The 12,500-nt window shown below is 40.7% G+C and overlaps 3 protein-coding genes across 5 annotated transcripts in view; all 3 read right to left on the bottom strand.

The window, feature by feature from the left end:
* Positions 1 to 970: 970 nt before the first annotated feature.
* On the bottom strand, positions 971 to 7,497 carry LOC134184621 (eukaryotic translation initiation factor 3 subunit C-like). Its single transcript, XM_062652357.1, has 12 exons — positions 7,407 to 7,497; positions 7,103 to 7,345; positions 6,764 to 7,039; positions 6,573 to 6,698; positions 6,359 to 6,503; positions 6,208 to 6,291; positions 2,711 to 2,808; positions 2,604 to 2,653; positions 2,464 to 2,529; positions 1,460 to 1,547; positions 1,304 to 1,393; positions 971 to 1,248 (listed from the first exon to the last, which is right to left on the bottom strand). Exons 2-12 carry the CDS (start codon positions 7,166 to 7,168, stop codon positions 1,165 to 1,167), a joined length of 1,173 nt encoding a protein of 390 aa, XP_062508341.1. The 5' UTR covers positions 7,169 to 7,345; positions 7,407 to 7,497; the 3' UTR covers positions 971 to 1,164.
* On the bottom strand, positions 7,338 to 9,364 carry LOC134184740 (eukaryotic translation initiation factor 3 subunit C-like). The gene is made up of 7 exons (XM_062652484.1): positions 9,320 to 9,364; positions 9,177 to 9,251; positions 8,979 to 9,122; positions 8,247 to 8,345; positions 8,121 to 8,190; positions 7,822 to 7,921; positions 7,338 to 7,503 (listed from the first exon to the last, which is right to left on the bottom strand). The coding sequence occupies exons 1-7, from the start codon at positions 9,362 to 9,364 to the stop codon at positions 7,338 to 7,340; spliced, it is 699 nt and encodes a 232-aa protein (XP_062508468.1).
* A 177-nt stretch (positions 9,365 to 9,541) lies between these two features.
* The window catches only part of LOC134184833 (collagen alpha-1(V) chain-like), a 3,014-nt gene continuing 55 nt past the window's right edge, over positions 9,542 to 12,500 (bottom strand). Inside the window, exons 1-7 of one of the 3 annotated variants that reach the window (XM_062652593.1) lie at positions 12,276 to 12,500; positions 11,744 to 12,211; positions 11,619 to 11,652; positions 11,499 to 11,555; positions 10,181 to 10,307; positions 9,923 to 10,118; positions 9,542 to 9,853 (exon numbers count right to left, since the gene is read on the bottom strand). The exon at positions 12,276 to 12,500 is cut by the window's right edge and continues 55 nt beyond it. In XM_062652593.1, the coding sequence (XP_062508577.1) occupies positions 9,665 to 9,853; positions 9,923 to 10,118; positions 10,181 to 10,307; positions 11,499 to 11,555; positions 11,619 to 11,652; positions 11,744 to 11,818 (678 nt within the window). In that variant the 5' untranslated portion in view covers positions 11,819 to 12,211; positions 12,276 to 12,500 and the 3' untranslated portion in view covers positions 9,542 to 9,664. The remainder of the gene's footprint in view (positions 9,854 to 9,922; positions 10,119 to 10,180; positions 10,308 to 11,498; positions 11,556 to 11,618; positions 11,653 to 11,743; positions 12,212 to 12,275) is intronic. The other 2 variants (XM_062652594.1, XM_062652592.1) reach the window with 2 other exon arrangements.

Raw genomic sequence — 12,500 nt, 5'->3', positions numbered from 1 at the left:
CAATCAAGTTGGAAAGGCGATAACTAGTTAAATTCGACCTCTTTGATTAGCTAAATACTGGCAAACGACATATTTATCCATAGGAGCACAAAGAATTGTATTCGCAGCATAATATAAAGACAAACGGCCAGTACAACTGCTTGCTAGCACTATAGCAAGTTTTTCTTATTGCAAAGTGAAGTACGGAATATGACATTGCTGCCAACAGAGTTCAATAGACCTATACCCTTGTTTATCTTATCGCCATTTATAACCCAAACAAGATTTGCATCACTACGATTTATGTATCAAATAGGGGTGGGAAGGAAAGTTAGAACCAGCAACTGGTATCGACCTGCCCGGCTGTTACAGCCCCGTTTAATAAATGTACGTTGAATTTAGAAGTACTTGATCGACCAGGATAAGCCAAAATGGTGCGAACTTGTCTTCTTATCATGCAAGTGTATCTAGAGAAGATTGAAGGTACAGCCATATATTTGTTGATGTGGTTGTACAGTCAATAAGAAGAGAGTGCATGCATTATAAACATGTGCCACGCCTTTGTAATTCGTATCATCGAAAAGTTAACTACCTACAGCAACATTTAGTGAAATTGAATACGTTTAATTAGCACCCTGAGATTGACTAACTAAACGTTTAGCTTGCGATCAATGAGGCATTATGCATCCTTGAGGGTACAACTCTAGACATTAAAGGAAGAGTACACGGGGTCACGTGCACTGGAAGCACCTTCATGCATTTACCTTTCACAGAAGCCGGAAAGGTTAGAGAGTCTCCAATTGTGATACCATCTTGCAGTAAGCTTGTACGGCAAAAACACGCGGGCGAACGGGAAAGGTTAGTACTGCACCCAGCACGAAAATTATCGATTATTTGTCAAAACTCTAGAGTACGCTGACTGAGCACTGCAACGATTGCGGGTTTGTGTTTAATTAATTAATAGCTTGAGGCGTGATAACTTCACTTTACATTGAAAACACCTCATTTTAATTTTCGTTTACCCAGTTTTTCCAGTGTGAAGAAAGACCATCAATTAGCTGACAACGATAACCATATACATAGTCAACATCTAAAACAGCGAAATGCTTAACTTTTCTACTTCTGATCATGCACTGCAGCTATAGCGCGTCCACTAGTCACTTGATATGCCTTTCCACTCTGCTTTTATCCCTGCCATTCCTTCTTGAACCAATATCCACCATATCGACTATCCATAATTCGTTCATTGTTTTCAAGTAATGAACCAACCTGTAACAAATCAACTGTTATTGAAACCAGCTCTCCAACTGATTTTATAAGGCACCTTGTCAGCGAGCTGCAGAGCAAGGCTTTGAAGACGAGTTGGTTCAGTATGATGCAGAGTGACAGACTGTCGTGATTCATCCCAAGATGCCTAGACACAGATGAACAAGAATTAATTACAACTGTGCAGTTGTAGCATTTGCTAGCGGCTACGTACCTGCAGTTCTTCAGTTATCATCATTTTGTTCAAAATACGGGAAATAATATCAGGTGGCAACTCAAACATTTCACACAGAGTTGACAAACTGTAGCAATTCAATGCCAATAAGGATCTAGCCTCGTACCCAAGCCCTCACGCGCAGACAAGAAACCAAGCAGGTGTTTTTTTTCATGCAAGCATGCTTAGATAAGGCTAACATACTGAAATTGTCTGGAACTTCAAAGAGTCTAAAGCAGTAGTCAAAACAGTACCACATGTAAAGAAGTCATGCATGGCAGGATAATTTCTGTGTTCAGAACCTCAAAGATTCAATGCACAGTAATCTAATTCTAATTAAACGAAAGTATTTGCCTCTTGGTTTGTATCAAGGATTCGCAATATACCTAGGCCTTTATGTTCAACGGCGTCGATATGTGGTGAGGCAATAGGTGATCCATGGAATCTCCAAAACTTTGGGGCGTGGTGACCCTTTTTGCCAGACTAGAGATTGTGCCAACTCTAGACATTTATTTTTCGGAATCTCCTTAATTTGGTCATTTATTTGGTTATTAAAGACAAAAGATTCATGCATCTATCCTATCCATGTCCGCTACGTTACTGCTTCCGCTGTTTTTCAATTTAAAGGAGTTCTTTCAAATGTAATATCAACTAACAGTTGTTTAGCTTCTCAGCCATAGATTGATCAAAGACTGGTTTGTGGCACGTTTTCCTACCTTGTAGTCAACCAGAATGGCAGTATTAAAGTTAAATAAACAGTGATTATTTCATATCCTCCATATCAAAAACAGAACCGTTCTTGGAACCTTCGGCATAACAAGGGAACTTGTTCATGTTTTAGGCGGGAGTTCCTATCGTGTGCATTTATTACCGCGAATTACTAGGCATGCAGAAGCTCATGCTAAAGCAACATGTACCAGGCCCTCTGTTTGTGTCAGCTCATGAAGGCTTGGGTACGAGGCAAATGTTGATTCTGCTACCATTTGTTTACAACAGTTGATTACCTCAGTGAATCATAGACACTGCTGTACGTAAATATGTACGTTCTCAAGCTCTCTTCTTGAATTTTTCTATAAAATATCAATAAAGAATAAATTGCAAATCAAGACATATATATATATATATAGGCATGTGGTATTCTTGCCTTGTAAGCATTTTCTTGATTCTCTCAGAGTCTAGAAATAGCTTCCATACCTTAAGCAATCAGTCGGTACAAGCTTAGAGTACCGCACGATAACAAAGTTGGACCACCTTTACGTCAAGCATATAGTCTCTACAAGCTTGCCAATCGCCTGTTTTCATAGCAGTGGCAGCAGCAACAACATGCTCACGCATACTTTCAGGTGGACCTATAATGAAAGTTTTCTATTATCTGTGATAGGTAAATTGAGCCAGTATTGCAGTAGATTAGAGAGACAGGTTGCATATTAACATAATCCGATGTTGCCGAATATGGTAGATTAGTGGCTCGAGTACTAGAAATATATGTTGAGTTGTGTTCACTACATTGGCGACGAGGATGGACGCGAGTAAAACATCAACAGGCAGACCAATGCCTGTCCTGTGGCAGCGTTCGGCAGGCTAGACGCCTTTGATGCGGAGTCCGACCAGTGGCCGCAGTACAAGAAGCGAATGTTGTGCTGGGTTTCGAAGCAAACGGATGACTTCAGAATGAAGGCAATATTTCTGTCAGCGGTGGGCGAACACACGTACAAGTTCCTGCACAACTTGACGACTCTCGCCAAACCGAGAGAAAGGTCTTTCAAAGATCTGAGGAAAGCTCTGTACAGCCACTACAACCCCAAGCCTAGCCTTCAGTTATGGTACAGAAACTGCAATTTAATTCGAGAGCCCGGCATACGGGTGATTCAGTTGCAGAGTTTGTTGTCTTCGTTGAGCGCGTTATCTGAGTTTTGCGAGTATAAAGAGACACTGAATTAGATAATCCGCGATCGCTTAGTGTGTGATATTGACGATGAGCGCACGCAACGGCTTTTTTTTTAGCAGAAAAGGAGTTTTTGTTTTGCGCGGGCTTTGGAAATAGTGCTCTACAGAAGCGGCGGGGAAAAGTACGCAAACGATAATGGCGTCCAAAGTTGTTGACACGCCAGAAGAAGAGGAGGGGGCAGCGGCCAGCTGTACACCAAATACAGCCACAAATGCCCTACCCAAACCTGTTATCGTTGTGGATGGTCTGGACACTCTCCTACAGAATGCAGGTTAACTTAAAGAAGCCAAATGTTTTGCATGCAAGAAAGTGGGACACCTCAGTCAAGTCTGTAGATCAAAAGGCAAAGCAAGAATTCCAGTCGAATTATGAAAACCGCAAACCACACATCAAGAGGATGACGAAGAAGAATCTTTAGAGTTGAAACACATACATGTATACCCTGTAAGCAAACCCAAAATGGTTCCCTTGACGACACAAGTGAAAATAGATGAAAGATGCAAGAGAATGGAAATTGACACAGGAGCAGCGGTGACAGTAATTAGTGCCACAACATACAAGACAATGTGGAGACCGTCTCTTCCACTTCTTAGAGACAGTACCACCATACTGAGAGCAAATGGGGGCAGAGTAATTAAATTATTGGGGACTATCAAGGCCAAGGTACAAGGGGCAGACAAAGTCACTCCTAAAAAACTGGAGTTAAACGTGATGGAAGGAAATGACCCAGTTTGCTGGGTAGAGATTGGTTACGACACATACAGGTAGATTGGAAGGCACTGTTCAATGTCCGCAGCCAAAAGGATTATTTACAGGTTGACCGTGAAGAGCAATCGTGTTGGAATTTTAAATTCTACCGTTATATCTATGGCCGACACCTTGAACTCCTGTCTAATCACCAACCACAGATGGTACTGATTGGTAAAAGACGAATCATTCAAGTGAGGGCTCGGCTTCGGCACGAATTCAATGGTGGGCACTGCTATTGGCGAGATATCAGTATACCTTTTGCTGCCGAGCAGGAAAGAGGCACAACAATGTCGAAGAGCTACGCCGAGTGCCCCTACAGGATCTACTACACCATACTGCCAGCCAGAAGCAATGCTTCACGTTTTGGAACAGTTGGAGAAACTTCTAGTTACAGCTACACAGATTGCAGAGTGGACCACCAACGAACCAGTACTGTTTCAAGTGCAAAAATTGGTTAGAAAAGGCTAGGCTGACCACAAAAAGTAGCAGTAAGATGTACAACCATACAAGATAAGGAGTCATGAACTGTTAGTGAAGACTGAATGTGTAGTGTGGGAAACCAGTGTTGGGATACCACCTGCATTCCGCACACGGATCTTGACAGGGCTTCAGGAGGCCCAGTCTAAAACTGCTAGGATAAAAAGATTGGCAAAGGTTGTTGCTTGGTGGCCAAGCATTGACGCAGAGGTGAAACAGCTGGCCAGAAAATGTGAAATATGCCAAATCAACCACCCGAACCCTTCTTCAGCGCCGTTACAACCACGGCAGTGGCCAAAAACCATGGTCAAGAGTACACTTGGACTATGCTGCTGCATTGCAAGATCGTTCTTATGGTCGATGTACCTAGTAATATTGGATGCACACTCGAAGTGGATTAAGGTTTACAAAACAGGGCAGACATTTACAGGCTTGTGACGGTACGTAAACTGCAACAAGCTTTTGTTCAACTCGGACTTCCGGACACCTTAGTCTCAGATAAGTGGCTATTCTACCAGCAGTGAGTTTTCAAAGTTTGATCATGAGGCAGAATGGCATCCAACATATCAAAGTTGTACCATATCACCCAGCTTCCAATGGTCTGGCAGAACGTGCCATCCAGACATTCAAAGGCTGGAGTGAAGAAAATGCTAGTGGGTACATGCAGCATAAACAAACGGATTAGTCATTCTTTTTGCTTGCATACCGAACAACAGCACACACACCACCACGGGAGTATCTGCAGCCGAACTCTTAATTGAGACGGAAACTCAAGACTCGCTTGGCCTTGGCCAGGCCAGGGTTAGAGGAACGGGTGATAGACAGAAAGACCAGAGGAAGGCCATAATCGAACGGCGCGGGACAGAGTTTTACAAGCGGGAGACACCATTTACGCTCGGATCATAGCAAGGGAGCCACCTAGATTTCTGAAAAATAGCGGATGCGACAGGGCCATTGTCATTTATATGTTAATGGACAGACCTGAGGCTAGTACGTATACACCAAGATTAAATCCAGCACAGAAATCTGCCAACTGTTGAACAAAACCAGGAGACCAAAGTAGGAACCCCTAAGCAAGGAACCGGGTGAGAGAAACAAAATGTAGAAGCATCACCACCTCCAGATTCCGATGACCAACCACAACCGGAAACCATTTAACTAGATGATCAACCAACCGGAACAGCTGGGGAAGTACACCCGGGACGATCAAACAGAGTCATCAGACCTCCGTACAGACTGAACTTGTAGTAGTGAGTAGTGACTATAGTTGGGGGAAGGAATATAGTACATAAGAGAGACAAGTTGCATAGTAGGGGCGTCGCGTAATAGGGGTTAGAGGGGGCTGAAGCTCCACCACTTTTCGGAGGCGTCTTCAAAATTTTTAAGATTAAAGACAGGAGCCGAAGTCTCAGCAGCGAGTCAGCCCCACCACTTTTTGCACCCACGCGACGCCCCTGTGCATAGTAACATAATCCAAGGTAGAGCAGTGTTCCCGGTTGCGGTAGATTAGTGGCTCTAACACTAGGAATGTATGTTAAGTTGTGTTCACTACATGTATTATAAATAGACAAACCGACAAGTGGACTTTGCTCAGAAACTCTCAATAGGTATCGAAATGATTTGCTAATCATGTGCTTCCTAGAGTCAAACACTTGAGCTATAGAAAGAAAAGACATAAGATATACGTGATATTCAAATTACTACCACATATATAACCAGCTTACAAGCCATGTTGGGTATCTCAAGGAGCATGGCACACGTGAGGTACACACACTCCAACAGTTCTAAGTTAAGGTGCATGTGCAAAGGAATCTGACGTTGTTTTTCCTGCTCGGGTGTTCGATCAGAAAACTTCTTAGACATCAGACCCTAAAGACGCAGCAAAACAACAATGAAAAACTGTCAGGCACCATTACGTGCCATGCAGGTGTACCCTACCTGCGCCAGAAGCTGTTTGGCTTTTCCACTAGATTGAATAGCTTGTAAACTGTTATGAGCATCTATAATCAAACCCTTGCGAAAAGCACATAATCCAAGCTGAACAATTGCTCTATTGTACAATACCTAGGACATAAACTAGTAAAACTCACCAATAGTCAAAATGCTAGTAATATCTAATCAATCCTGACCTGTGTAGGCACATCAAAATGCTGAATGGACTCTTGAAGATGACTCATCATAATCAAATCACGAGCTTCATACCAGTAGCCGTGCAACGCCAAGTGATAAACATTACAGAGGAGAGCACGTTTTTTTATCCGATCTGTAGTGTCTTTAGAATAGATGGATCTACATAAACTATCCATCACCACGCCATAACAGTCTGTAGAGTAAGATGTCTGCACGACTGTAGTGCTAACATCCACATTCACTTGATCATCAAAATGCAAAGAGCGTTTATCAACCTAGCAACATCAAACGTTACTATAACGTTTACACATACATAACGTCTATCCAAAACACAATACCTTGTAGTACAAGTGTTCTATCACTCTCAAGTAAATTCGACACATTTCTTCAGTTGTTCCATTCATTTCAATATATGACTTTCCGTCTTCTAGTATTCGAACTAGATGAGGTTCTTCGGTTAGCCGGTCTTTATAGTCAGTCGAATGAGCATTAGTATTTTGAAGAATGCGCACAAACTCATCATCAAGTCTTTCTAGTAGCACTACAACACTTGCTTTTACTATTAACGGCTCATCAAGTTTCTAAACATTCAATTAATGTAACAATTTGTACAAGACGTGGCTCGAGCTTGTGATTGTTTACTGCAATATTTTCAGATTTCTCAGGAATATCATAATTCAGCTGAACATCTTGATTTCTGATCAACACCTTTAGAAGTTCTTCAAATTTACCAAGGCATCTACACAGAATAGAACAGCAAATTGTCAACACAGTTAGATGCTGTGTGTGTGTGTGTGTGTGTGTGTGCGTGCGTGTGTGTGTGTGTGTGTGTGTGTGTGTGTGTGTGTGTGTGTGTGTGTGTGTTCGTGTGTGTGTACATACATACACACATACACACACACACACACACACACACACACACACACACACACACACACACACACACACACATCACGTATGTTGTTTGCCTCTCTGTCTATTGATCAATTTGTTTCATTGTTCAAAATCCGTCTACCTGCATGACTGCACTCTATAGTCATCAATACTATAACCTCACAATTGCCATGTCTCTGCTTCCATGCAAGCCTGGACTTTCACATTGTAGTCAAATATGCAAACAACAGAGTGAATAAGAAGCTTGATTGACAGAGCAGGGCCTATAAAAAAACGACACAACAATATAGTTATTAACTTAAGGCCAGGCCTAGCTGCATGGTACGTGTACATAAACATGTAAGAATTTCAAGACGTCAAAAATCCGTTAAATGCTAGTAGCGAGACACCATAAGCTTGCGTACATTATCATTACTGTGGTAATACAATACTGCAAAGAGTGTGACACTTAAAGTAACATACCAAGCTGTTCTTGATCAGCTCTTTGTCTCAATAACTGCAACTGTTCAGACAGCAACAATCTGTCTGTTTCCTACAATTATCATCTGTAGCACACATAATTTTTCACACATCAAGAATCAAACCTACTTTTTTTTCGAGTTCTGATACCAGCTCATTTGTTTTCTCTACAACAACAGCATGGTTGATCTTTGTACCTTTCAGTTTGACAAACCAAGCCTCAATGTTCTTGATAAAATCAACAAAAATTATTAAATAACCCTGCACAAGCTAGCAGGGACGTAGAGCGGCATGGGGTAAACCTGGCTATATAGCCCTATCATTTGTAAGGTGGTCATAAAAATTGTGGACTGTAAATAAGTGAGAGAACCAAAGCTGTATATAGTATATACACCACCTTTTTTCCAGTCTGAATCTGCCTCTGATTTTACCGTATCCGTCAATTAGAAGCCATTAAAAGTGAGCGTTCCATAGAAGTGGGCCTTTCCTGTAACATCATTTAGTTTAGCCCCCCATTTCTAGAGATCACGCTACTCCCCTGAACCTAGCATAGCAGTACTCTAAACAATGACCAAACATGCAATACGGGTCTGCTGGCTTTCCTCCCACTACTTTTAACAACAGTTAACAAATGTTTCAATAGAAGCAGTAAAAAGAGTTTTCAACTACCCATGTACGCGACCATTCACATAAGGCTATGATACTTATGGGAGATTACTATATACGTATAGCTGGAGCAACAATTTTTATTAGAAGAGATGATACCATTGACATGCTGCCTTAGCGATAAAGAGAAAACTAGGTTCCACACAAGAGTGGAGATATCCTTGTTGAACAATGATATAGGAGCATTAATTTTACCTCTCTTTTTGACTTCTGTACTTGCTTTGCAGCCATGCCATCTGTTGTCTTTTCTGCCTTATCAGTCTCCTTGTCCAGTTCACTTGGTGTTTTCTTCTCAACGTCTTCTTCTAATTTACATCCACTTGGCTCACTCTCTGGGTTCTATAACACTAAATCTTTTTAAGTTGTTCACCAAAGTCATATTACTGCTTACACCTTTCTACAGGCTTCTATGTCTTCTTCAAAGTCCTTGTTGAATTTCCATAACCTTTTTCCCAATGGAGGCAATGCCTTAGTTATTTCAACACATGCAAGCAACTGCACACTTAGACATTTCAGTGATCGGTTTCTTGACTTACCTTAACCTGCCTTTTGATTAGTTCCTTTTTTCTGCTTCCATACATCTGTGATAAGAAGGTAATATGATGAGATCACCTGCCTTAGTTAAGGTGTTATTTGTCACTAATTTTCTTGGAAAATAGCTTTCATTTCTGCCAAAATAGAATTAATATTCGATGATTAGATGTTTCTTCTTAAATAACACCATTTCCTTTGGTTTTAGAATAATTAAGAGCTTGATATAGACTTTCAAATCCTCAATGAAATTCGTTGTTCTGCAAAAATTGTCTCAAACAACAGACTAACTACAAAAAAGATAACACTGATATGGTAAAATGGTATGCAAATGCTAGTAATTACAATGGCTAGACATTAAGTTCAGTAAATGGTAGTGTCCAATACGACGCCAGTTTGGTTTCCTTGTCATCCAAATTAACATGATTTGATTGAAATGTTTCCTTGTTCGACCACAACTCGCTATCATAGATAAAGGTTTGCTGATTCCCATCTATTTTCATGATCAGAGTCCAACCTTCAGACGTATCACAGAATACCTGTTGTAGTAGAACGTCCGTACAAGTTTACTAAAATAATTACAGTTTATTAATATTAAACTGTTTAACCTTGAATGGCGGATCGCTAACAGATGGTTTAATCCAATACTGTCCATTGTTGAAAGATAAGTTGTGTTCGAGTGCAATTTGCTTGCATGATAATGCAGGCATCAGCAAGGAGTTGCCAGGCTGTATCAGTGGTAGCCATTTGTTGCCGTCACAGTACTCTATCTCCTTCATTTTCGTGCTGTATCTCATCATTCCTAACACATTTTCATACATATATAACTTTTTATTGCATTTTAATAATCTCAAAGTGTTTTCCCTTTTCCTAGACGAAAACATTCGTCTAAGCGAAGAATTCCTGGTGGCCCCATTGGCCCAGTTAAACCACTAGCTCCGCGCTCTCCTCGACTGCCGTTGGGACCAACTTTTCCAGCCACTCCTTTTTCACCTACAATGAGATGATGGTGTTTTCATAAATTATTAATTATTATAAACGTAAGAAAGCAACAACTTAAATTAGAAATTTAATTAATCACAATTTGATTTATCTATTGCTAGTTTAACTTAACACTGATGGTTGTTTGGTCAATTTTTATAAAGCATTCAGTGTTCTCGCCAGTACCGTCAGTACCATCATTTTGACGGTTGGGACAAGGAAGAGACGTTTGGGGAGGGGGATAACAGCAATTATTGACGGTTGGAAACAAAATTGGAAAGCCTTAACATGCTATAGTGTGGAATCACAGATCTAGCTAAAGACGTTAGTGGTCTTGATGGTCCCAAAGTTGCTACAGAACAATACATATTCTCATGTCATCTGGTAATCTTAGAGAGTGCATGGTCTTCTTGTTGGTATTTAGTTGAGGTGAATTTTTGTTGAACTTTCAACACAAAGAAAAAGTTCAACACAAAGAAGTGCTAATGAGACTGTGGTTGCAGCAGGTGTTCTACTAATTGCTGTTTTATCTTTAACCTCATGTGTTGTACACCCTTACTCCTTAGATCAGCTCATAATATTCCAGTTTTATTAAGTTAACTTGTCATTGTAATGCTCTGTTGTACATTATCTGTCTGTCTGTCTATGTTATGTCTAACAAGGTTATGTTTAATGAGCTTTTCAACAAGATCCGAGTGGCAATAATATTGAATAGCCTACCAATCATGCAGTAATCAAGACGTACATACATGTAGAGTCTTCTGACTTTTTGTTAGTTAGCTACCCGCACTTCTTTCTAAATTGTGGTTTATGTCTATCATATCTTGTCTCATCTATGGAACATCCACTCCTACTAATATACATGCATCTGACTCTAATATCTAATACAAGTAGGGAACCGAAAAGGTAATTTTATGATGTCATTACCAAATATGTCAACATCAAACATTTGATGACGTCATTATATTTAATGACGTCATAACGACAGTTGGCAAAAAATCCTGACTAGAATGCTGGCATATTTAAATCCAACTTTGAGCGTTACTTTGTCTTTGTGTGACCAGCAAGATATTACGCTCTAGGGCAAAACAAGCAGCTCTAGATCTTTGTGAACAGTTACTAAATTTAATTAATAATCTCTTACTCGATTGTCTAGTAGAACCTGCAAACTATGATTTCTATTTTTATCACTTATTTTATTACCTTTATCTCCTTTTTCTCCATCCAAACCGGCAACGCCAGGAGCACCTGATACTGTTACTAAGAGACATGACTACCTGTGCATTGGATAGTTTCTGTCACAAAGAATTGCCGCGATCTTACCAGAACAGCAACCAGTGTTGCAAATCTTGCTCTCCTTAAATAACACAACAGAAACAGTTACTGTGTCATGTACACAGGAGTAGAAAGCAGTTGATATTTAGACAAGATGACTTTTCAGTAATTACCGTCACTTCTGAATCTGAAGTTGCTGTAGCTGTCACCATCAATCCTATGAGCACAAAGAGTTCTATTCTCAGCATGATGTTCGAAGACAAACGAGCAGTAAAACTGCTTGGTTGCACTCTAGCAAGTTGCTCTTATTGCTCATCGAAGTACGGAAGATGACATCATTGCACACCGATCTCTAGAGACCCGCTCACGTTTATAGTTATTACACGGTCTAATACGACACTGTCGTATCACACAAAATTTGCATTTGTTTTATGAAACTGTATTCTTCTCAACTAGCAAGACCAACACCAATTACGACCGTGTTTCATAGTGATATCTTCTACCAGGCGGCAACAACACCGGATATGCGGGACTTGCAGTTGCGGTATCATGTGACACATATTGGTACAAGACACGACACCACTGAGATGTAGTGTGGGCACGCCTAGAGTAGCAGGTTCTATCCCAATAGAATACAGAACCTACGATACAAGCAGAACAATTTATGTACGGGTAAATCGAGTAAGAGTGGGACCAAAAACTTACTTACTTACTACCACGTACGTACCTGATGTCGACATGCATGTGACATTGTCCGCACCGTAGCACATTTGCGACTTTTCGTTAACTCCGGGAACCGTTATGTACACCCGGTAACTGAGAAGATCTAACTCAAAATCCGGAAAAACCTGTTTCCTAGACTTGTGACCAAATCACGCATGCTGTTGTAGCTACACTTCGACCGAAATAACTAATCGACTGCGACATTCC

Source organism: Corticium candelabrum, chromosome 9, assembly GCF_963422355.1.
Source record: "Corticium candelabrum chromosome 9, ooCorCand1.1, whole genome shotgun sequence".
NCBI lineage: Eukaryota > Metazoa > Porifera > Homoscleromorpha > Homosclerophorida > Plakinidae > Corticium > Corticium candelabrum.
This window is presented reverse-complemented; position numbering and strand designations above follow the sequence as displayed.

Coding starts and splice junctions, on each gene's coding strand:
- LOC134184621 (XM_062652357.1), bottom strand. CDS start 7,168: ATGAATGGAACAACTGAAGAAATGTGTCGAATTTACTTGAGAGTGATA. Junction 6,699..6,763: donor ATTTTGATGTGCCTACACAG/GTCAGGATTGAT, acceptor TTTATGTCCTAG/GTATTGTACAATAGAGCAAT. Junction 6,292..6,358: donor TGAGATACCCAACATGGCTT/GTAAGCTGGTTA, acceptor TTCTTTCTATAG/CTCAAGTGTTTGACTCTAGG.
- LOC134184740 (XM_062652484.1), bottom strand. CDS start 9,364: ATGTATGGAAGCAGAAAAAAGGAACTAATCAAAAGGCAGGTTAAG. Junction 9,123..9,176: donor ACATAGAAGCCTGTAGAAAG/GTGTAAGCAGTA, acceptor TTAGTGTTATAG/AACCCAGAGAGTGAGCCAAG. Junction 8,191..8,246: donor TATCAGAACTCGAAAAAAAA/GTAGGTTTGATT, acceptor TGATAATTGTAG/GAAACAGACAGATTGTTGCT.